We start from the raw sequence: 24719 nt of genomic DNA, 5'->3' as shown, positions 1-24719 counted from the left end.
ACACTACAAAAAATCAGATTTCTACCGACAGCAAATGTCATTAACAGAAGCCTGAATGTCTTGAGTATAGGCTCTACCAACGACATGTTATCGGTAGAGCTTCGTCGGTAGAGATCAACTTCTATTGAGGACATTTAATTTGTTGTCGATATAGCTTATATCGAGCACAAATGTTGTTGATGTAGAACCGAAAAATCGTCGGTAGAAATCTTCCAAAATTTTGCATCTAGCAAGGCTATACCGAGAACAATGTGGTCGGTATAGCCTGAACAATTTTTTATGGTGATTTATTTATTTATTTGAATTAAAATTAAAACTAAAACAATAGATTAAAATTAAAACTAAAACTAAAATAATAGATTAAAATTGAAATAATTCTATTAAACATTTAAATAAAACAAAACAGTACGTTTGCTCAACCAAACCAAATAAAAGAGTTGTCCTAAAGATGAAAATATAACAGTCTTTGAAAACAAAAATCATATATAAGTGCTCCTACTAACTTGGTCCTCCAACATTAGGATCATCATGTGGTGGTGCGACACATTGAGATCCCAGAGTGATGCAATGAGTCTAAACGCACTCCTCTAATTTTCGAAGATGCTCTCTCATCTCAGCAATCTCCTCATCTCTAGATTGCAGTGGAGGATCAGTAGTAAATGGAGTAGCTTGGTCATTTATGGTAAGGATACAACTGTATCCTTTCTGGTGGCCACACCATTTTTCAAAGATGTTTTATACCAATGATAGGTCGTCATATTTAGGCACACTCGAAACAGGTGTGGAACTCTCTGTCTTAGTTGACTGTGTCTGTTGTGCGTCGCGATATGCACACAATTGTTCCTATGATACAATATATAATGTAATTATGTATTGTAAATAAACAATTAAAAACATGAAAAAAATAATGTTTAAAAGAATTTAACATGCCCAGGTGTTGATGGAAGAAACTCATCAATGAAATATGGATGGAAAACTCAAAGTATTAATCAAAACTTAATGAATGCGAAAGAACTTGTAGAAATATGAAGGAAAATTGCATGTGAACAATATAAGAGAAATTCGTATATGGCTCTTAGAATAATCTGATCTTACAAAAATTTCTCCCTCCCATCGCTGGAGAGGTGAAGATCCATTTATAATGGGGCTCTAATGGCTCCTGATACATTGTGGTCCAGGGGATAAGATTGTACATATGTACATTATCAGGGTTGTGGCACAGGTCATAGTGGAGCAGAAGGTTGTGGTGTTGGCTCCAGTACCTGGTCAGGATCTATGGGAGCGCCTCAACTTTAGTACTTGAATGTGCATCCACTACTTGTTTAGTACGAGTGTCAAAGATTGGCTGGTGAGGACCATACGAGGTACCTCACTCATACGACCACTACTTGTCTAGCGTGGCCTTTAGGTTCAGTCACCTAAGGCAGTCAGAGTCGTACCCCCGCACATACTTCGTATCCGTATGATCTCTTTTGCATCACTCGTGGGTTTTCTTATTCTCATCATGCACCCTGGTCTCTTAAACTTTAAGGGTGGGAAAGCTTGTATGCCATCATGAGTAACATACCTAACTACCTTCACCAATTCTAGCTTGATACCAAACGATGGTTGGGCCCTTACTGGTCCCCCTCATATGACGAGGCAAGGCGCCTTTCGCGGACCTCCATCCATACTATACACTGGGTCTCACATGGACCCTTGGGTGCAAGGCATATCGTCTCACATGGAGAGACTTATGAGCCTATGGTGAGGAGTGCGTTGGCAAGCGGCATATGGCCTCCATGCGCGAAGCGTTGGGCGTGGCCGAGGCAATCTCCACGAGACTCTCGGCGCGAAGCCTTGGTGCGCGCCTGGTGCGAGGACCCTTTTTGGGAGACCCTTGGCGCGAGGCCTTGGTGCACGCCTGGTGCGAGGCCCTTCTCCACGAGGCCCTCGGTGCAAAGCCTTGGTGCGCGCTTAGTGCGAGGCCCCTTTTTGGGAGACCCTCGACGCAAAGCCTTGGTGCGCACCTGGTGCGAGGCCCCTCTCCGCGAGGCCCTCGGCGCAAAGCCTTGGTGTGGGCCTGGTACGAGGGCCCTCTCCGCGAGGCCCACCATCACCCCCGTGAGATCGAGCAATAAAGTGAGTCATATCTGAGAAATATAGACATGAAATTTATATTTATACTGAATAGATTACATAAATATGCATCATAATTACTATAATAATCATTTATTGTAAAACGTAATTAGTTCAACATAAAATTACATTTAATAAAATCACATTATAAAATTACCACTTAATCATCACTATAATAATTATCATCGATTTCTATGAATTCATTTTCCTCTTCCTCTTCATCTTCGTCATCATCTTCCATGAAATCATCTTCCTCTTCTTGTTCCTCCTCCTCCTCAATTGCAACATTATCTACATTGAGAAACTCTAACGGAGCCGCCGTACGTTGAAAGCTGATTGTGGCAACATACCAAGATCAACAAATAATTGGAAATAAGACGAACTAGTGTCATGCATAACGTCTACTTCTACGTCCTCTAGTTGTTCTTCAACTAGTGGGATTTCCTTATCAATCATGTTCTTGTTGATATAGTTTAAATCGGTGATCTTGATGTCATTATCGATCACGATCTTCCTTAGGTTGAACTAGTTTGCAAAGCCCAGAGTGTTTCACCCGGGCGTGCTGTGACAGATCACGTTAGGCCTAGAGGTAGTGTCCCGCTGGCACCTCGCCAGCATCACAGACACCCTGGCTAGGGAGCCAACACGAGAAATGTCTCTACCATCCGAGGACAAGGGATCAATGTCTCGGTATATAACGAATATGGTGACTTGAAGGGGGAAACAGAAGTAGGATACCACAAAGATGGTGGTTGCCACCAAGCAAAACCTGACCTGCAAGATGACTTGAACGCTCTTGGGGGCATGACAGCTCCCGAGGAAAATCCTAGGAGACAACAATAACCGAACCTCTGACATGACCTTTATGCTCGGAGGAGAGAACACCCGGCACAAAGTGCCAATCAAAATCACGACCGTCTCTGCGTAGATGGCTCAGAGGAAGAGGATGGGGAGCCTTATGCTCCCCCCATTCTAGAGGCTCCACTACCTTAGGGCTTCAAAATGCCAAACATCGATTCATACAATGGACGCACAGATCCCACCAACAATTTGTCAAAGTTTAATAGATTGATGTTGGTCCACTGTGTCTCTGAGGACGCTAAATGCCACATTTTTTGGTTGACCGTGACGGGATTTGTAGATGAATGGCTTAAGAAGCACAAGCTAAGATCCATTCACTCCTGGCACCAACTCTCTTCCTCCTTCCGAAGACAATTCATAGTTGTGTAGAAGGTGAATTTTAAGGTCAACGTGTTGGCCAACATAAAGCGAGGATCACTTAAGTCCCTTAAAGCTTACATGAAACACTTTAAGGAAAAAGGAGCTAGGACCAAGAGGGTCGATGATGGCCAACAGGTTATGGCCCTACAAGCTGGCATCCTAGCAGGTTCCGCGCTATGGGATGACCTCCAGTGAAGAGCATGCCACAGGCCCGATGACTTCATACGTTGAGCTCAAGAGTACATCAACTAGGAGGAGGCTCAGATTGGAGCGTTTGGAGTACCAGCCCTGGATGACCCAAATTCCATGGCTTTGGGAACCCAATATTCGCCATACACTCCAACACAAATGAGTGTTATGAGCACTCCACAATTTAGCAATGTTGTTCAACTAGCTGGTTTCAGCACCCTAACAAATGTTGGTTTCAGTACTGCCTCGATAAGCTATGGAGTAGCTCCCAGTGGATACACTGCCTTTCAGCCTGCATTAAGTGCTGAAGCTACGGCTCTGGCTGAATCCATGACACCCAACGAGACCCCTGGTGGGAGAAAACATGGAGGAAAAGGCAAGGGCAAGAAGACCAAGAGAACTAGAGAAACCACCAAAGAGAAGTATGCTCCACAGTACTCCTAGTACACAGACCTGGTCGATAATCAAGAGAATATTTTCCTGGCCACTAAGCAACATGTCCACTACAGGAAACTAGCACCTATACGGAGGGATCAGGAGAAAAGAGATTCAACTAAGTTTCGTTGATTCAACAATGATGTGGGTCACCACACCAAGGAGTGTAGGCAATGGACCTCCCTTGGTGAACGGGATAGTATGGACTATTTCCAAAAGACCTTAGCTGGGGGCGCACCAAAGGGCTTGCAAAATCAATATTCCTGGGACCTAAACCATGATGATGAAGTGTTGGAGCTAACCCAGTTACCAACACAAATTCCCTAAATGACTGATCAAGTCAGCACTTTCTCCGAGGGCAATGCTAGGAGGGCACACTTTTCCAAACCCAATCCTTTGGTGCCAGAGAGCCAGATTTCCAAAAAGATGGTGGCTTGAATCTTGGTGGACAATGGGAGTTCAGTGAACATCCTGTTCAAGTCAGCCTATGAGAATATTGGGTTGACTACTGTTGACCTGTCCCCTTATACCTCCACTCTTTATGGGTTCTCGAGGGAAGGTCTCATCCCGATGGGGCAAATCAAACTGCCACTGGCGCTTGGAGAAGTACCTCGCCAGGCCTTCAATTACTGCACCTTTGTGGTCGTCGATTACCCCTCTGCGTACAACGCCATCCTGGGGTATCCAGCCTAGTGGAGTTTGGAGTTGTCACCTCCATACGCCATATGTACATGAAGTTCCACATGGAGGCTAGAATAGGAACAATCTGTGGAGACCAAATGGAGGCCAGGCTATGCTACAATGTGTCCATCAAGCATCGAGTAATGGTAATTGAGGTAGCAACCCTCGAACACCCTCCTCCCGAGGAGATGGAGGTCCAAGTTGTTCAAGAAGAAAAAGACTCCAATGAGCTAAACCTCAGAGTTCAGAAAGAGAGGGCTATCGAGCCAATGGAAGAGATGGAGGAGGTGATCCTTGATGCCTCCGGCCCGGATATAAAAATGAAGGTTGGGAAAGATCTCAAGGCGAGTGTTCGGGAAGCCTTAATGAGTTTTCTCAAGGAAAATCAAGACGTATTTGCCTTGTCTCACTCTGACATGACATGCATTGACCCGAACATCATATGTCATGCCTTGAACATTGATCCTACCATTGCTCCAATACAACAAAAAAGGAGAACAATTGACCATACCTGAGCACTGACTTTGAAGGCGGAGGTGGATAATCTTCTCACGAACGGGTTCATCCGAGAAGCTTAGAACCCAAGGTGGTTGTCTAACCTAATCTTGGTGCCCAATCCAAATGGATCTTGGAGGACCTGTATAGATTTCTCCTACCTCAATCAAGCCTGTCCAAAGGGTTGTTTTCCTTTAACCAAGATTAATTAGATGGTTGAAGCTACCTCCAGATACAAGCTCTTGTCCTTTATGGAGGCGTACTCCGAATATAACCAGATTTCCATGCATGTTGCAGATAAAGAGCACACCAACATTCACACCGACAAAGGGGTATATTGCTACAAAGTGATGCCCTTCGAGCTCAAGAATGCTGGTACCACCTATCAAATATTGGGAAACTGGATTTTCAAGAACCAGCCGAGTTGGAACATTGAGGTTTACGTAGATGACATGCTAGTAAAATCTAGAACAACCCCTACCACTTAAAGATTTGGTGGAAGTGTTCACTGTTGTCCGCAGATTCAGGATGAATTTGAATTCCGAGAAGTAAACTTTTGGGGTTGTTTCGGGAAGTTCCTAGGTTCATAGTTAGAACATGTGGAATAGAGGCAAACCACGAGAAGATCAAATTCTTGATCGAAATGCCATCCCCTAAAAAACATAAAGACGTACAAAGCCTCATTGGGAGGATAGCAGAGCTGAGTTGCTTCATCTCAAATGAAACTGATAAGTGCATCCCGTTCTTCAACATCCTCTGAGGATGTCAAAGATTCGAGTGGATGGAAGAATGTGAACAAGCATTCCAACAATTGAAGGCGCATATGGCTAATCCGTCGATCCTATCAAAGCCCATAGACAGAGAACCCTTCCTCCTTACATGGTTGTCTTGGAGAATGCCATCAGTGCAGCCCTAGTCCGCAAGGAAGGCCGCGTCCAACACCTGGTGTACTATTTAAGTAAGAGACTCCTCAGGGCGAAATTTGGATATCTAGTTATGTAGAAGCTAACTTTTTGCTTGATGGTTGCTTCTTCGAAGCTATGTCCCTACTTCCAAGTGCATCCCATCAAGGTCCTCACTAACCAGAACTTGTGGAAATTCCTCCAGAAGCCAAAGTCCTCAAGGAGACTCCTTAAGGGGGTCGTCGAACTAAGTCAGTTAGACATCACTTATCACCCAAGGACTGCAATCAAGAGACAAGCACTAGTGGATTTCATTGTCGAGTTGACAAGACCGCATGAGCGACTTGGGAATGCCTCAGTGGTTAGGCCATGTGGAAGCTATATGTAGATGGGTCCTCCAACGAGAATGGAGCAAGAGTAGGCCTAATCTTAGTATCCCTTGAAAGGCATAGGGTTCACAGTGCCCTAAGGTCGAGGGCCTTGAGATCTGCAGTGATTCTCAGCTCGTAGTAAATCAGTTACTCAAAGAGTACAAGCCTGGGGAAGAAAGATCGCTACTTACTTAGCCAGGGCCCAAGAAATTCTACACAACTTCAAAATGTTTTCCATCTGACAAGTGCTAAGGTAACAGAATTCTAATGCTGATGCCCTAGCCAAGCTTGCTACCACCAAGGATGCTGAGCTTATCGACATGGTCCCGATTAACTACTTGGTTGCTCCAACCATCTCAGGCCCCGAGGAGGTAGAAGCAGTCCAGCCATAAAACGGATGGATGGAGCCTATTGTGAAATAACTTGTCTCTAGAGAGTTACCACAGGATAAGAAAGCAGCTCGAAAGTTGCTTTACCAAGCCCCTCATTACGTCATAATGGACAGCAAGTTGTACAGGTGAGGATTTTTGTTTCCCCTTTTCTGTTGTGTGTCCAAGTAGGAAGCCAGCCTTATACTCCGAGAAGTACATGAGGGCTTTTACGAGGACCACACTGGGGAGAAGAGCCTTGGTAAGAAAATCTCACTACAAGAAAAAACAGTATTCATAACACTTAAAAACTGCTAACCGGGAGTATTGATAACGCTTCTGAAAACGCTAACATAGCCCCTGTTATTAAAAGTCCTATCTTTTCTATAACAATATTCGAATGTTATGTTCGATGTTATCTTAAACTATTCAATAACACATTTTTAGTTGCTATAATATTCAAATAATAACATTTAGTTAGAGTATTTGGTTATAAATTTGAAGATTAATCTTATACTTTTTGCATAACAATTTTCAACTGTTACATTTGATTATTTTGATAGCATTTTTAGTTTGTTATATTATATAAATCATAACAATTTGTTACGCTTATAATATGTTTTTAAATCATAACATATAGTAATAAAATTTTGTTACTTTAGTGTGGATAATATATTTTACATTTTATTTTGATAAGTATACACTACTACAAAAAAGGTTTTTTAGGACTAGCATTGCGAGTCCTAAAAAACTGTTTTTAGGACTTGCAACGCGAGTCCTAAAAAATCTGTGCGAGTCCTAAAAACATTCTTTTAGCGAGTCCTAAAAACTTAATTAAAGGCACTCAACCAGATTTTTTAGGACTCGCAAAGCGAGTCCTAAAAACTTAATTAAAGGCACTCAACCAAATTTTTTAGGACTCGCGGGTAATTTTTTAGGACTCGCTTTGCATGCCCTTAAAAGTAATTTTTTTTTAAAAAAAAATACAGCTACAATTTTAATTTTTATTTAAAAATATATATCCATTTGAGTGTCGAATATGTATCAAAAGAATTTTGAAAAGAAAATACTAAAAAATTGGCAAAAAAATTTTACGAAATAAATTTAAAATTTCTAAACATGTATTGTAATTAGCTAGCTATAATATCATTCATTTTGCTCTAACCAATTGTAAAAATGACATTGCCCATTCTTCTCTAACTTCGTCAATTTCTTGAGTAGTATATGGTTTGTCGGAGGTGAACTGAAAAAAAAAAGAAAACAAAAATTTAATTATAATTATATTAGTGGTAATAAATTCAAAGCATATATAAAAATTGTACTAGATTAATACTATGTAGTTGTATATTGTTTATTACTTGTTTCGACAACAAAAGTTTGATATTATTACCCTATATTATAAATAGAAAATTATTAGCCTATATTATTTTTAGTGTTTTAAACATTCTAGTTCCCTATATTATTTATTTGTATAACCATTAATTAAACTCTCTGGGAAAACAATGAAATGTATCCAAACAATTAAAGTATTCATACAAGAAAACTCTAAAAATATTGTATCTAGCCTCACTTCAAGGTGGAACAGCCCGAGGAAGCTCAAGGAAGAATCATTCTCTAGAAGGAATGAGAATGAAATTTATAGATAATGTGTGGAATTAGAATGTTACAGGCATTAACTATCTTAACCGAAATTTATCAGCTCGTATACATTTAAGAGCCTTGATTAATTATGTCTATAGTAAGTGGAATATCCATAATCAAATTGTACCTGAAGCAACCCCAATATTATATATGTGATTAATTAATGAAACCAATTAACTTGTATGAAAAACTTATATATTAGTTTAACATTTGATATTTGTAATTAATTAATTAATTAAGCTTTGATTAATTAATTAATTAAGCTTTGATTAATTAATAATTACCTCTTTGTGATTCCAATGTCATGGCAAATTGGACACCGATTGAGCTTTAGATCCGCTCTATGAACTAGATTCTTTCCATCAGCTGAATTAAAATTTATAATTACAAATATTAAAAATAATAATCACTAATAATTAAGATATATATATATATATATAGTGTGTGTTTTCATCTATATATATATATACCTGAAATTACTCCTATTTCAAGATAAGGCTTCGTTGGGGAAATTCCGATTGTAACCAATTCCCCAGTGTCTGGAACTCTCTGCATTTTGTATATATAATATTTATATGTATACTCGTCATTAATTTTTAGAAACTCTCTTAAACATATATAATAATTAAGCACATTCTCAAACTAGCTATACATAGATATATATATATATGTATATATATACCTTTGGATGGCTTGTAAAAGGTCTATTCCAAGCTCGAGAAAGATCCCAATTGCCTAATGTTTGTAATGTAGAAATGTCAATCTCTTGAGGCATGTGATTTTCTGCGATGGAATAGGTTGTGCAACAGGGAAAGGGGGACATGAATAGCCAGGCTTTGATGGAGCATACAAACAGATGGAACAGAAAAAATCTCAAGTAAAAGAGAAAAATAGAAATATTTGAGGTAGGAAGGGAGCGTACCTCTCTTATCTGAGGTTCAAACCCCATGTCAAGCATTCTGTCAGCTTAGCCTCATCTAGAACAACAAATGAAACTCTTGAAAGTGAACTATTTCCTTGCTGCAAATGATCTATAAATCTCCTAGGAGTAGCAACAACTATATCAACTCCAGCACGGAGCTCAGACCTCTGTTTTGGCATCCAGCAGTGAAATCAGTCAAACACATATTGATATGGGCTTTTTCACGAGGACAGAAAGTACATTCCATACACCCAAAGAACGATGTATTTCAGACTTAAGATAAAAGAGAAGTCAAAATTGAAATTAAGGGTACACATCCTACCATAAAGAATAAGATATCAATTAAATATTTAACTAATAACTCATTAGTTAGAACATAAAATTTAAATTATAGGAAAATAACCACAACATATGAGAAATGTCAAAAATAAATAAATAAACAATATAGATCAACATAATCCACCCAACAGTATTCCCTTTGACCACACAGGGGAGAACTTAAGTAAACAATAAAACTATAAATCCACATCAGTCACCTGGTCAGATATATTAGTTCCACCAACAACAATTGCAGTTTTAAATGACTCGAGAGATTTGCTAAAAGCCTTAACCTGTAAAGTAAAAAACAGAAACTCATTATTATGACACAGAATCAATACACAGTGACAGCACAATATACTCAATTATCTTGAACATATATATCATGTTCAATAACATTAATATCCAAATGGCGAACGGAAAAGGGTGCTTAAAACTGAAACATATAGAATCTACAAAATGTAAAGTAGGAATTCTACTTGAAAATAGAAACTACCATAATGAGACACCTGAAACAGTTCTACTCACATAAGATGCAATGAGGAAAGGAATACACACCCAGGCATATACAATTATATGTAAAATAAGATGACTCTAAACAGATTCAATTGCAGTTATAATTATCGAAACCACTTATCTCATTCATTATTGCATAATTTAATAGTTTACTATGAAGTTCCAAAAATAATTATTACCACATCTTATTAATAGGTCATTGGTTTGCTCCCATCTTAAAATCAACTACAACTACCATCTAAGATCAGATGACTCTAAACAGGCTTAACTGCAGTTATATTTATCAAACCACTTATTACCACATATTACAAATATCTCATTCATAGCAGCATTGGATTATTTAATAGAGTACAATGGAGTGCCAGTGGCAAAAATAATTAGGACCACAGATTACAAAATATCTCATTGGTTTGCTCCATCTAAAAATCAACTAGAATACCTCCTTCTCAATTTGTTGAGCAAGCTCTCTAGTATATATATATATTATTTTGATTGATATATCATATATATATCTGAAATTATAATATATATATTTATATAAGCAAAAAAATAAAAAAAAGAAGCAATATACATACCTCAACCCACGGCTGGAACCGTGAGCAACCAGTACCGCCGGAGTCGAGAACCTGCACCGCCAGAGCCGAGACCCTGCACCGCCAAAGAGCCTGCTGGAGCCGAGACCTGCGCCACCGTGAGTTCTGGAGCCGTGCGCCGCCGTGAGTGCTGGAACGCTGGAACCACCGTCGACACCGCCGAGAATGCTGGAACGTCACTGCCGTCGAGCACCACCTGCTACCGTTCATCTCCTTCAGCCTTGGTCATGCCGTTCAGCCGTTCATCTCCTTCGGTACTGTGTGGCTGCTGTGGGTTTGAGTATATGTAACCCTATAAAACCCCAAATGTGTATAGTTTTTTAAGTATATATGTGTAACCCCAAATATATGGCTGTTTTTGAGAGTTTTACTTAAAATATTTAAGGGCTTGCTTTGGGAGTCCTTAATACTTTTTTTAGGACTCCCAGCGAGTCCTAAAAAAGTATTAAGGACTCCCAAAGAAAGTCCTTAAAATTATTAAGTAAGATATTTTTTTTTTAGCCCAGATTTTTTAGGACTCGCAAATTCTTTTAGGACACTCATTGCGAGTCCTAAAAGAGTATTAAGGACTCCCAAAGCAAGTCCTTAAAAATATTAAGTAAAACACTTATTTTTATAGCCCAGATTTTTTAGGACTCGCAAATTCTTTTAGAACACTCATTGCGAGTCCTAAAAGAGTATTAAGGACTCCCAAAGCAAGTCCTTAAAAATATTAAGTAAAACACTTATTTTTATAGCCCTGATTTTTTTAGGACTGGCATTTTCTTTTAGGACACTCATTGCGAGTCCTAAATTGTGTTTTTTCAGGACTCTCAATGAGTGTCCTAAAAACTTCATAAATATTTTTAAGGACTTGCATTTATGTGCGTGTCCTAAAAAAGTGTCCCGTAAAGGTTATTTTGTAGTAGTGATACTTATATGGTTTTTTTTTATTAAAAGATTTTCATTATTGTATTTTGATAAACAAAATCAAAATTAATCATAAAATGTAATTCTCAATAGATTGATAAACCATAAGTATTACATTAAAAAATAATTAATTCAAACCATGAATGTGTCTACTTCATGAGATCTTAGTTCTAACTTAAATTTGAAAACTTAACATAATAAAGTTTTATAATCTTGAACATTTTTTACTTCAAACTATAGTTTGGATGATGTTGTTGTTGCTGCTGCTGCTATTGCTGATGTTGTAACTGTTCTTCAGCTTGTTGTGCTTGACTGTGAACCCTAGATGGTGTACTAGTCCTTCGAGGGAACTTGTTCAAACTCTCTGAAAAATAAATAGAGAAAGATAAGCAACAAATATAAAACTGCATCTAACAAGAATGAAACTATTCTCACACTACATGAAAAAATGCTTTTAATAACACCGAAAATGTGTTATCAAAACATACCATAACACTTTTTGATGTGTTAAGACCGACTATGTTATAGTAGGTCAGGGTACTTTACAAAACACTTTATCATTGTTATACAGATGTGTTATTATACTGTCAACGATAACACAATTTCTGTGTTATTTTAATAAATAGATAAGTGCTTAATTATGTAATTTATAGTCGATTATATAAAACATTTCAATACTTATAAATTTGTGTTATACTACACTTTAGTATAACACTTTTTTTGTGTTATAATTTAGCATAACACTTTTTTTGTGTTATACTATACTTTAGTATAACACATTTTTTGTGTTATACTACACTTTAGTATAACACATGTGTTATATTAGCTTAGAGAAACATAATCTTTTTTTACTTACACAAAACTAGGAAAACAAATATGAAAGTTGAAGCCAAATAAGGTAACATAAATAGATTTTTATTAATTACTCAAATGTAATTACAATATTTAGTCTACTAGTCTAGGCTTAAGAAATCATATTACAACATAATTTATGCCCAATTCAGATTCCTTTATCACTAAATACAAAACAAGAAATGTATTCAAAAATTAGTGAAATACATTCTTCCATTATTTGCATCAATATCTCGATGGCTTTGCAGTTTCTTTGAAAATGTTATGCTTCAAAAACAGGTCAGTAAATGCCACCCTCAAGTTCTTAACCTCTCTATCTAATTCACTTGGTGTCCTTTGCCTGCAAGATCCTAGAATATGGAGTAGGATCCACCAAAAGCTGAGATAAGTCTACAGATCAGTGCTTGAAGTATCATACAAAAATAAAACTGTAAAACCCACATAGCTCTTACCATTTTCTGAAAGTTTTTTTAAGACTACAGTATGTATTCCATCTTTTAGATACCACAAATTGTCAACAGCAGCAACTAAATTACTTAAGATGTTCTTAGTCTGTTCAGAGGCTCTCTGTTGATCACCTTCCATCTGTTTAGGAAGGTCACATAAAGATGAACTTTCTGTTGCACCAGTTTCTGTAAGACAACTAAGAAAAGCCTCATGAAAAGTAGATTCAGATTCATCTGAAAATACAGTATAAAACTTCCTTATCAACAAACACTTCTAACACTATTTCCCTGATGTCACTTCCAGTTTGCAAGCATGGGTTATAGAGCCCTTATAGGTGCAAAACAATTAAACTTATAACTAAACTATACTAAATTTATATGACTAGAATGATAGTAAATGTAGAAGCAAATATTACATCCTTATGTTAATAAAACAGATCTAATGATCCACAACACAAAAACCAATTGTTATCTTAAAAAATAAAAACCAATTGTTATCCACAACTTAAAATACAACAAAAAAAATTTAGTCTCATAAGAAAAAGCATTCACTGCCCAAAATAGAGGCAGAGATTAGCTAACTTGTGTATATTTCAAAGCATCTATTCAAACCAATCACGTCACAAGGCATCAGTCGAGTTGGATTTGGGAATAAGGATTGATTTCTCTATATTTTAAATACCATGCCATTTCTAACTCCTACAGCTATAAACAAACAGCACAGCTAAAAGACTTTCAGTTGACAAACTAAAAATAACTAGGAAGCAGCCAATATGGAATAAACACCACAAGCAAAACCAGAAAACTGCATGATCTCAAATAAAGATGCATAAACGTGATAGGCGATCCTAACAGACGAACAAGAAAAGAAGCTCACCATCTCAAAGCCATCTTAATAGGTGTTGTGAGACAAGACGTAAACACATCTGCAGGAAATTCAGCACTTTGTGGAAGAGTCTAATGTGCTTCACAAGCTCCAAGTAGAATGCAATCCCTTGTGGATCCAGAGGAGCTAGAAGCAACCCAATCATGAAGCTGCCAAACCATCAAATCAAGTCACTATATTTACAAATATATTTATATATAAATATCTGAATTACAGATAATGAATTCATGTCACGTAGCACCTTAATTATCAATACATATATCAATTCATTATATGTTTTGAGTTAAAGCTTTACCTCAATAAAAGCATTCACAATATTCCCCCAGTCGCAGAGCAATCAAAAACATATATGGAGGGTGTCTTCAACCAAGAATCAAGGTCACTGATTGGCAAAAGGATATACTGTGTATTACTCTGCAGTACCAATAACATTGGTGAGAAACCAAGCAAGACTCTAGTGATTGACCTTAAATTAAAGAGTCATAAAAGAGTTTCAAAGAAATTGAAGACCTTATTGAAAACCCAAATTTCACCACTAATGTTTCAAATGCTAATTAAATAGAAATTTACAAAGGAACAATGCTGCATAAATATCCAGTTTTGACATTAGACTCCAAATATCAAAAAGTCAAATTTATATAAGAGGATTAGTTAAAGCCAAATCTTTACAACCTTAATTAACAATCAGAATACCTTCAAGACAGTCTGCTTATTAGCTTTCTGAATGTGAATATTGGCAAAGAGAAGAATTAGATGTTCCCTTTGGTTGGCAACATTGCCTTCCTGGTTAGAAAACACATTATGAAAATTCAGAGAAGCATCAAAATATGAGCAATGCAGAAGAAAGAGCACATAGTCCAACCATGGAAAACAGAAATCAGAAGTACTTGGCAAAAATGGCCTGAATTGACAAGTAAAGTCATATCTCAACCTTTTTCTAGAGATTGTCTAGTCAGAAGCTATCTCCTTTAACATCTATTTTTTTAAGAAAAAAAACCTCAGAGCCATAGATAGTTTTCCAAACCATGAAATAGTCTTAGGAAGGGTACAATAATCAAATTTAGAGCACCATAACACTAGCTGCAGAAATTATTGTTAATTGGACATTTTTTGCCTTTGAAAAAGAGAGTAATGAAAAAATATTATTTTGTTAGTTAGGGACAAGTGAAGACAGCCATCTAATAGCAACAATGAAATAACAAAAGAACCATATTTTGCTCTCAGAACTGCACTATGAGTTTTGCTAAATACACCAGAGCATACATTTAGTTCAAATATTGTTAGATATTAGATGTTTCATGACATCCATATATGTGATAATCAGGAAAACCCCCCACTCTGAACTTTGTCACAGTTGTCTCAAACAAAATGAAGAAAAATTTATATAAGTTTCATGCAAGTCAATACCTGAAATCAAGAATTTCAACATCTAGGAGTAATTATACACAATTATGTTAGGAAAAGAGATGCTTACCGCCCATGTAAAAAGAAGGCTAATTTTTTCCCTTTCCTTTCCTGTGTTCACCAACTGAAAACAGACAAAGTCTACTAAGTAACTTTCTAACAACAATATCAAATTCGTAAATTTATGACTAAAATATCATATTCTAGATCATGCTGAAATATTCACATACTTATTTAAGTTACACTTGTATAGAATTTAAAAATTAATAACAAAATCAATCCACACAGGAGAAAATACAAGGAATGATATTCAGCATATAATCACACCGAACAACATACATGAGCAGGGGAATTAATTTCAATAATAAAGAAGGGTAGGAAGAAGCATCGTCTTTTTAAAAATTGTAATCAAAGGACTCATTTAACAATATACCCAAGTAGTAACCTGATACTCGTTTCTCTACTTATGCTTGACATAAACAACTCAGCAGAAATTTTAAGCAACTTACTGATTGTTCAACGTGGATCCAATTCATCTGCCATTGATCCCATTTTCTGCATGAAGAAGTAAGCAATCCAATTCATGAATCAAGCTTTTGAAACTCATGAAACAACTTCAGTTACTAGTTTAGATCACATCAAACAAATTAGTTTCAAACACTACTATAAATAAGTAAGCAATCCAATTCACCAACATGCATTACAGTAGTCATTATAGCTTAATCCACTTACAAAAAATCCGAAGAAACACAGAAAGAGAAAGAACAAAGAATTTATTAATAAAAAGAAAGATAACATCTACCAATAATAAAAGCATCACAAGGCGAACACGAAATAAGGCTAGATAAAAAAATAACATTTATACACTGCTTTGCAAAAGACAAGAAAAACATATAGGCAAGCATAAGACCCCATAATAATTAATGCCATCATAATAAAACAAATCAACACACTGTACGAATAACCTTGAAAAAAAGGAAGTTTCAAAACACTATCCTATGTTATTAAATATTCCAAAAAAGTTTTGTATATATAAATAAATATCTTGTGTCTTCTAACTTTTTAACCTAATTATATAATATTAATTAACTCTATGGTGATATTTAAATAGAATTAATACACATGAGTCCAATAGAATGAGGCAAATATGGGAGCAGAGTCAATAACATACACTTTTATATTATGAAAGATATACATAGTTAATTATGTGTGCTTACTAACTGGAAGCCAACAATTGATATAAAGTGCAATGTCCAAATAAAAAATAATACTTAAAAAGCAAATAGTATAATTACCATAAGAAGACAACACAGGTAGACCAATTTCTCAAGCTTTTAAGAACCTGCATATAGAGTTTTATCATAAGCTAAATAAGAGGAGCTTTTGTGAAATGAATGAAGAGATATACAGCTAGCTATATGACACCCAACTGAGATAAAGCAAGCAATTAGTAGCAAATCACAGCTCACAAGAGACAAAGACTCGAAAACTTAAACTAATAGATCATAAATCTGTATATGGTAAACTATCACAAAAGCTTTCAGTTTTTATCTTCAATCTGTACTGTGAAACACTATCTCAAAAAATCATTTCAGAAGAAAAATAAAAATAATTTAGCTAGCACTGTTGCCAAAAGTAAACTGAAAATAATGGTGAACCTCATTTGCACAATACAAAAATATCAACATTCAGGGCATTAAAGTATAGCAGAGGACAAAAAGAATAGAGAACTTACCCTTCCAATAGAGTAGACTATGAGACATAGTTGACCAAGAACTTTAGAGATGACTAGAGACACTCAAGATGACCAGAAGAGAAGCAAGTAGGGGCAGATCTTCAATGGTGAAATAGAGATTTTCTTTTCCTAAAATGTTGATATAGGGAAAATGTAAAAAAGAAAAAACCCTTACAGTTACCAAAAATACAAAATAATGAAGTAAAAAACAAGAAAATGCATACCAAAACAGTGATAACGATACCAAAACAAGAAAAAAACAAGAACAACCAGTCTTTAAAATATTGACCTCTGAAGTGTAGAACTATATTAAACTTGGCAAATTTTAAGTTATTAATTTTATTATCAAGACCTGAAAGCGAATATAAATTTGTAGTGCGTGTAAATATATACAGTACAAATTATTCAGATTTCCTCTCTTCATTCTCTTCTACCACTCTAATTCTTCTTTCACTAATTCCACTACAATTTACCAATTCAAGATTTGTCATCATCTTTGAATTACACTATTTATCTCCTTCACTTTACATTTTTTTAAAGAGAGTATTTATTTGGCCCTCAAACTTTAAAATGAGACACTTGAAAGTTAAAAGGGCCAAAGTTAGAATGGTAGTGCATAAAAAAACAGGGGCAATGGAGACCCGAGTATATTTACACCAACAAAAAAGCCACAACCAACAACAGATCATAAAAACTTCTGTAATGCTTTTTTTTAATGCAAAATGAATGTCCAAAAAGCAACATGTCACCTTCACAGATCAAAACAGGAAAGGGAAACTTTTCTAGAGCAATTATCATCATATTCATCATCTATCGCATATAACGGTTACATGAAAAGACTGTAAAGCCAAAGCGGTAATCATAGCTGGTTTGTAGTTATGGTGTTCAGCCAAAGATTGGTGTGTTTTGTGTAAGAAGAATTCTGAAAATGCAGATGGCTTGTTCTTCCACTGCCCGGTCTCAATCCAAGATTGGTACAAGAATTTGGAAGAATTTAAAATGGTCTGGTGTGTTCCAGCAAACTGTTTAGGTGCTTTTTGTTTCAGGTGAGCGGCTCAAAGGCGAAGAAGACTCTTTGGCAGATTGTAGTAACAACTATCTGTTGGGTTATTTGACTAGAGAAGAATAAGAAAATCTTTGAGGAAATGGAAAACAGGGTGGAGAAATTTGGGATAAATTTATAATGAGTGGTGCTCTTTGGGTCCACTCAAATAAGGACTTCAAAGACTTTTGATTCACAGATTGGTTGAGAGAGGGAATTTTTTGTTGTAATGTTCTGTTTTGTATATCGTTGTTGTGGTAGTTAAGTTACCTTTTTATTTTTTCTTAGTTTTTGTTTTTCTTGAGTTTCCTGTGGTTGTTTTCTCCACTCACTTGTATTATATATTCTTTTATTAATACAAGTTTTTTTATTTAAAAATAAAAAGAACTATCTCAGCTAAATTTTACCTGATTGTGAGAGCACCTTTCATAAATGAAGATAAATCAAATTCCATAGCATACACTAAAGACAATATTATTTATATCTTTTATGCTAAACTCGTATTAAAAATAAAAATCATCTTTTTAAAATCTTAACTTGCATTGCCATCTGATATTAAAGTAGACTCATAAACTATATACCATTGGAAAAAACTCATAAAAGGTGCAGCTGAAAAAATAAAAGTGAAAACTTACCAGGAAAACCAGCATAGATTGCTGCCATTCTGCACTCTGTTGCTCTTTGTGAACCAGGTGGCAAAACAGTACCAACACCTATATCCCCAACTTCACTTGGGTCCAGATTTGTTTTTACTATCATGTCCTAAATTGTATATTAATCACATATAAGAAAGAAAAAAAATCAATAATCCTGTGTATATAAGCCAAATCAGAACAAAATCATATACAGTAATGGTATTACAAGCCAAAATCAATGGGCTGTTTACCTTTAAAACAACTGCAAGTAAATCATCAGCTGGAGTATCCTTATACCCTCCTCGCTTAGCTTTTGAAATTGGAGTCCGGTAAGCCCTGTTTGAGAAAATTTTCAAAGGAGAAAAAACTACATAAAAATATTAACAAACGCTTAGAACAAATCAAACGTTCATTTTGTTGAAGCAAGAAATTTACGCCACAATCACTATATCGTCTCCAAGAAATTTTACCTGATTGAACCTACTACCACATCAAGGGTTGTCTTCATCTAAAGGAAAATTAAAATTAAACTTCATGAAAATTTAATGACTGATAGCAGTTAGCTACATTAGTCTCACTGTTTAGTAAGATTTCTTATGTTTTAAAATAAGGTGTCAAAAAAACAATTAATAAGATTCTTACTGTTGATTTTCTCCTCTAACTCCAAGTTCAAAGAGTAAATTTAAGTAGAATATGAAAGGAAACTACAAACAAAGAATAAACATTTTTCTGAAACAGAATGGACCACAGTTCAATATAAAAGGCATCATATTGCAACTTCAGTCAATAGATCAGCTATTAAAAAAACATCAATGAATGAAGAAAATATTGAATTCAACAAAAACATTGTCTAATCTTAAAGCATAAATGATGATTGTTAGAATGATTTAGAGGGATTGAAAACCAAATAATGAAAAAGAAACTAAGATATACCCAATTACATTTGATCAAAATGGGAAGTAATCAAGATATAATATAGAATTTGTAAATAATTTTGACTGAACTCACCTTACATCTTTTTCATCAGTATTATATTTTTATGTTATAAAAAGGGGTATTTGGTGTAGTGTAAAACATATATGTTTCTCATAGAATTACAGCTGGCAAACTGCATGATTAAGATTCTAAAAGCAGCCTATACCAAAAAAGAAATGATTATAGTAAATAAATTCAACAGAAAGAACTTCAAAAAGAAAAATAGAGGTGACCAAGTCCATAAATAAATAAATAAAATCACAATCTAATTAAAGAAAATACAGGAATGAAGATTACATACCATTATATATTTCTATATATTTCACTTTGCCCCAAATTATGTATTGGACAATCATGAGTCATGACATAGATTTCCTCTCTCTGCTTCAATTGTGCCCCATATGAACCTAATAACAAAGTGGAAAAAAATATATAAAAAGTCACAAACCACATTCAGCTCATTAATCTCTTTAAGGAAGAAAAAAATATTTATAAGAGAAAAATCAAAATTAAACCATCAAATAAATAAAACATATAAACTTATAGACATTAAACATTAAACTTAGAAAGCCCACAAGCCATACAAAAATAAACACACACAACATATAACATATAGAGTTACTTCTTGCAAGCTTCTTTTTTTTTTTTTTTGTATATTTCTCACCTTGAAATATTTCGACACCCCTGTAATAGTAAGAATTAGTATAACTCAGATCCAATTTTCAATTTCCACTAATGTTTCAAATGCTAATTAAATAGAAATTTACAAAGGAACAATGCTGCATAAATATCCAGTTTTGACATTACACTCCAAAAAATAACTTAGCAATCCCAAAAAAGAGTCCATCTCTAAATGAGATACAAGTAAACAAAGTAGTCAAATACTAAAAATATGACTAGTTTCGAGAGTTAGGACTGTGATAATAAAGATTGTGTGATCACTATCAAACTCTCTCACATTAAAAGGCTTAAAAGATATTCCAACATTGACAAAAGTGAGATCTACACATGTATTTTCTTAAATGCATATATATCGTTCAATTGATTAAATTAATCAATGAAAGAATGACAGGCAACCTTTCCATCCATCACTTTCTTTGAATGAACATCCTCTTGTCCATTTCAACATTGGAATAATCTATTGAGGTAGCATCAAAGGAAACCAACCATGATCGAGTAAGGATAAATTTAAGTGTACCATTTAACTAAGTTTCTTGAATTGAGATATAGTCATACAAAATAGAAAATGCAATGTTCACTGATGATTATCAGCTATATCCACATATAGTTTATATGCTAATATATATTGAATTCTTTTTGTTTTTTCTTTGCTCCAACAAAAAAATTGGATAAATTCTTGAAATTATTTATTGAAGTAAAACTCACTATTATAATGGTTAAGATATATATAAATATATATGTATATAAATCATATAAAACAAAGTTAGCTAGAATAAGATGCAACGGTGATATAAGAGCCAAAATATAGTAAATATTTAACACTTAACTCAAAACAAACCTTTCATTTAAAATATTAGCGTAATTAAATCAACATTACAATTCAAAAACAGGGTCATTAAAGCATTTTTATCAATAAAGAAATCAATAAATACTTATGTGTATTATTTTGGACCTCTTTTTGTTAACACTATCTTATGAGAAAGACACGCATAGACACAACATACACACACACACACTAAAATCAAACTTGCAGTACCATACACTAGAGATATTCATAGAAAATAATTAACCTCTATTCCAATTGGTTCTACACAATAACTAAATTATTACACAAGTCTACAGTACTACCCTTGAAGCAATATACCAAATTCCCTACAACTTGCAAGAGCAAGAACAATGAGTGTTTCAGTTCTTCACTTTTGTTATTATGTGTATGACATATATTCAATGATTCATAAGAAAAATATCGTATTTAAGCATATATAAAGACACTCATATATACCAAATGACATATATGAATACAAAACCAACAAATAAAAGCTACATAACACAAAAACATCTACTCGTAGTTATACATTTGATTAGGGTGTGGTTCTTTTGTTCATCTTATACTTACCTTCTGCAACTAGATCGATACCTTGTTCATCATAACCAAATTGAAAAGTTTCATACCTGATATAAACACAAAGTCATATAAATTGAAGTAAGCTCAAATAAAATATTACCAATAAATCCAAGCTTAACAAAATAAGTGAAAAAGTAAAAAAGGAATAAATTTTTCCCCAAAAAGTTAGTGCTCCAAATTATGATTGCATCACTGATAATACCAAGAAGCTACTGTAAAAAACTTCCACGATAATCAAACATAGAAACAAATACACGTATATAAAAAAAAATAGAAAAGTTCAAAACATTTAAAACCAGTAGACATGAAATGTAAGATAAATCCACAATTAAACCTCAAATTATTTCAAAGTAGTAGATAACAATTGCAATAACAATCCACACAACCCAAATGATATAATTAAATAATGTTATATTCATTATAGGATGAACGGAGCGTATAATATAGTGATACCAATAGGCAAAGACTTTCAAACTAGGACTAAAATTCATCAATAGAATAACATTTTAATGATTTACCAAGAGAAAACAACTAAAGATAAAATAATGAAATATCAATCAATATATATATATAAATCACGAAGACCATAGAAACTTAAGCCTTAATAATTGAGGGAAGAGTTCTCTTACAACTCAAATATGATTTCCCCCTGTTGACAATGAAAGAGGGACGTGGGGATGGTAGAAAGAACCAAACACGATTACGCCATGCCTTTGAAGTCTAAAAAAATTATTTAAGTTGAAACATTAAAAAAAATGTAATGGTTGCTTAAAATTTCAATCCCAATTCCAAGCTCAAAGCTTTGTACTTTACCCAACAAATATATTTAAAGATAAAACAATATAAATGCAAAATAGGCGGTCTAATTCATGCCGTAATTTATACACCCAAGTTTAAACCTATATATATATAAATACCTGTAAGATTTTCAGAGGGAAGAATTTGAGAGTGCTTCCTTTTTTTCCATTTAAGAACTTTCAATTTTTCAAAGTACTCATAAAACAAGACAAACATAGTGTGAGTAAAGAACTGGTGCTAGATGAGAGATTTTGAATATGGAAGAAAAAGATATTGACCCTAAATTGCTACAAAACAAAGTAAACTTCCATTTATTGAGTCTTATAAAAGTCCTTCTTGAAGAATTTTCCAAGATCTAATTTACCCTTTTCTTCAATAATCCTAACTGAGACACCAATCAAGATTCCAAAACCCAATTTCAAGTAGCTAAAGAAATAGTACAGACCTCAAATTTTCAGAAATGGCAACATCGCCCTCCTCAATGACCCCGGGACTTAAACTCAACCCTCCATCTTCACCATTTATACAAGCTCTACCCGCAACTAGACAACTGGAGACCGCTCCCATCTCCGTCTCTATCCCCACCTCCGCAATCTGGTTGGGAGAGAATGAGCCCTGAACGCCGCTGCTACCACCATTCCCAGCAAAAAACAGAAGATCGTGCCTCCTAGGGATGGTAGAGATGCTTACAGGGAAGTTGCTTGGCCTCAATTCCAAGCTCGAATTGGTCCTTGCAAACGACGCATAGCATAAAAGGGTCATCATTCAGAAGGGACTGGTCGATTCTAATGGTGGGTATTGCGTCAATGGAAGATTTCGAAGCAGGGAGAGGCTTAGATGGGTCAGAGGAGGACTGACTGGAAACGGAGAGAATGAGAGAGAGAGAGAGAGAGAGAGAGAGAGAGAGAGAGAGAGAGAGAGAGAGGAGATTTGAGGGATGGAGGAGATTTGAAGCCAAACCACTGGGATTGACTTTGGGGACGCTGTAGTCGAAGAAGAAAATGGGGGAGTTATATTCGGGCTAGGAAAAAATGAATTTGCTAAAAAAAAAAAACACACATCTTTTATTATAGGTGGGCTCCCAAATAAATTACCGCCATTTTTTCCTTTCACCACATATATATATATATAAAAGTATAGCATAACACTTTTTCATCAGTATTATATTTTTATGTTATAAAAATGGGTATTTGGTGTAGTGTCATAAGAAATATAATCCAATAACTGAATGAACTTGGTTGGCTCAAGTTGTTAAAAGACATTGAGAGAATACAATATCATGTCAATGTTTTGTGAGGGAAGCCTGCATGAATTTTTATTGTTTATTTATTATTAAATTATGTGGAGGAGAGTCACTCATGTTAGACAGCTAATAAATTATTCGGTTGATCCTTTGTTGGAGTATAAAGATTGACCTTTCTCCCATGAAAAAAATTGATGAGTTGGCCACTAGTGCAACTTCACTTGTAAACTAACATTAACATTTGTGTAACAGAGTTGGCCATAGCAGTTATCTAAAACTTATCAATGCACCACAGATAAATTTCACGAGGACATTTTCTTACTCAAATTCCCAAGCTATTTAACTTTCACACAAATCCCTGGATAGTATTTATTTTTTAAAAAAAAAAGGGAAATATGACATGCAAATGGCAGACATTAAAAGAGAATCAAATAACTCAAATATCAAACAGCAATCAAAATACCATTATCAAATAGCAATCAAAATACCATACTCAGAAATAGGTCAAAGATGAACCACGACACCAGAGACCAATATCATAACAGAAAACAAGGCTCTCCCAAAACAGAAAAACAACAAAAACAACTTTATACAATTGAATCACCTGAAATTGATCAGAACAAATGGCATAGGATCCTTCCTCTCTATGAGGGAAAACAAAATCAGAAGACAAAAGAGAGAGAGAGAGAGAGAGATTTAGAAGAGATACGTACCATCGAGCCTACACCTCGCCATTCCAAGCCCTGCCACCATCAAACCTCACAGCCACTGGTGCACCTGCAAAACATAAAGAAATAAGCATAGCTAAGTGTCTAAGTCATTTGTAATTTATATTATGCACTCAAAAGCAAGCAATTTCTTCCACATCAATAAATTTATTGTCAAAAGCATTCTATAAATGAATAATAAATGATAGTATTCTCATAACATTACATTAT

General features: G+C 35.0%; 2 protein-coding genes and 2 long non-coding RNA genes across 7 annotated transcripts; all 4 read right to left on the bottom strand.

Moving 5' to 3' along the window:
• Positions 1-8891: 8891 nt before the first annotated feature.
• On the bottom strand, positions 8892-11001 carry LOC133833861 (uncharacterized). Of its 2 annotated transcripts, none has more exons than XR_009893178.1 (5): positions 10617-10738; positions 9880-9954; positions 9344-9510; positions 9104-9204; positions 8892-8970 (listed from the first exon to the last, which is right to left on the bottom strand). XR_009893178.1 is itself a non-coding variant. In XM_062263475.1 (5 exons), the coding sequence occupies exons 1-3, from the start codon at positions 10978-10980 to the stop codon at positions 9349-9351; spliced, it is 465 nt and encodes a 154-aa protein (XP_062119459.1). In that variant the 5' UTR covers positions 10981-11001; the 3' UTR covers positions 8892-8970; positions 9104-9204; positions 9344-9348. The 2 variants fall into 2 exon arrangements, 1 of the variants encoding a protein (XP_062119459.1); XM_062263475.1 differs by lacking the exon at positions 10617-10738 and adding an exon at positions 10753-11001.
• A 1577-nt stretch (positions 11002-12578) lies between these two features.
• LOC133833860 (uncharacterized) lies at positions 12579-14256 on the bottom strand. The gene is made up of 3 exons (XR_009893177.1): positions 14159-14256; positions 13855-14012; positions 12579-12881 (listed from the first exon to the last, which is right to left on the bottom strand). It is a non-coding gene; the product is annotated as an uncharacterized LOC133833860 (long non-coding RNA).
• Positions 14257-15368: 1112 nt separating this feature from the next.
• Positions 15369-19139, bottom strand: LOC133777901 (uncharacterized). Its single transcript, XR_009868904.1, has 6 exons — positions 19115-19139; positions 18680-19015; positions 17003-17131; positions 16563-16609; positions 15777-15890; positions 15369-15391 (listed from the first exon to the last, which is right to left on the bottom strand). It is a non-coding gene; the product is annotated as an uncharacterized LOC133777901 (long non-coding RNA).
• Positions 19140-19148: 9 nt separating this feature from the next.
• Positions 19149-23598, bottom strand: LOC133777900 (uncharacterized). Of its 3 annotated transcripts, XM_062217660.1 has the most exons (4): positions 22984-23598; positions 21732-21787; positions 19956-20061; positions 19149-19187 (listed from the first exon to the last, which is right to left on the bottom strand). In XM_062217660.1, exons 1-3 carry the CDS (start codon positions 23301-23303, stop codon positions 19958-19960), a joined length of 480 nt encoding a protein of 159 aa, XP_062073644.1. In that variant the 5' UTR covers positions 23304-23598; the 3' UTR covers positions 19149-19187; positions 19956-19957. The 3 variants fall into 3 exon arrangements, 2 of the variants coding, with proteins under 2 accessions (XP_062073644.1, XP_062073645.1); XR_009868903.1 differs by lacking the exon at positions 21732-21787; XM_062217661.1 differs by lacking the exons at positions 19149-19187; positions 19956-20061; positions 21732-21787 and adding an exon at positions 22370-22460.
• Positions 23599-24719: the final 1121 nt, after the last annotated feature.

Source organism: Humulus lupulus, chromosome 5 (assembly GCF_963169125.1).
Source record: "Humulus lupulus chromosome 5, drHumLupu1.1, whole genome shotgun sequence".
Lineage (NCBI taxonomy): Eukaryota > Viridiplantae > Streptophyta > Magnoliopsida > Rosales > Cannabaceae > Humulus > Humulus lupulus.
The sequence above is the reverse complement of the archived record's forward strand: the minus strand, read 5'-3'. Positions and strand labels throughout refer to the sequence as shown.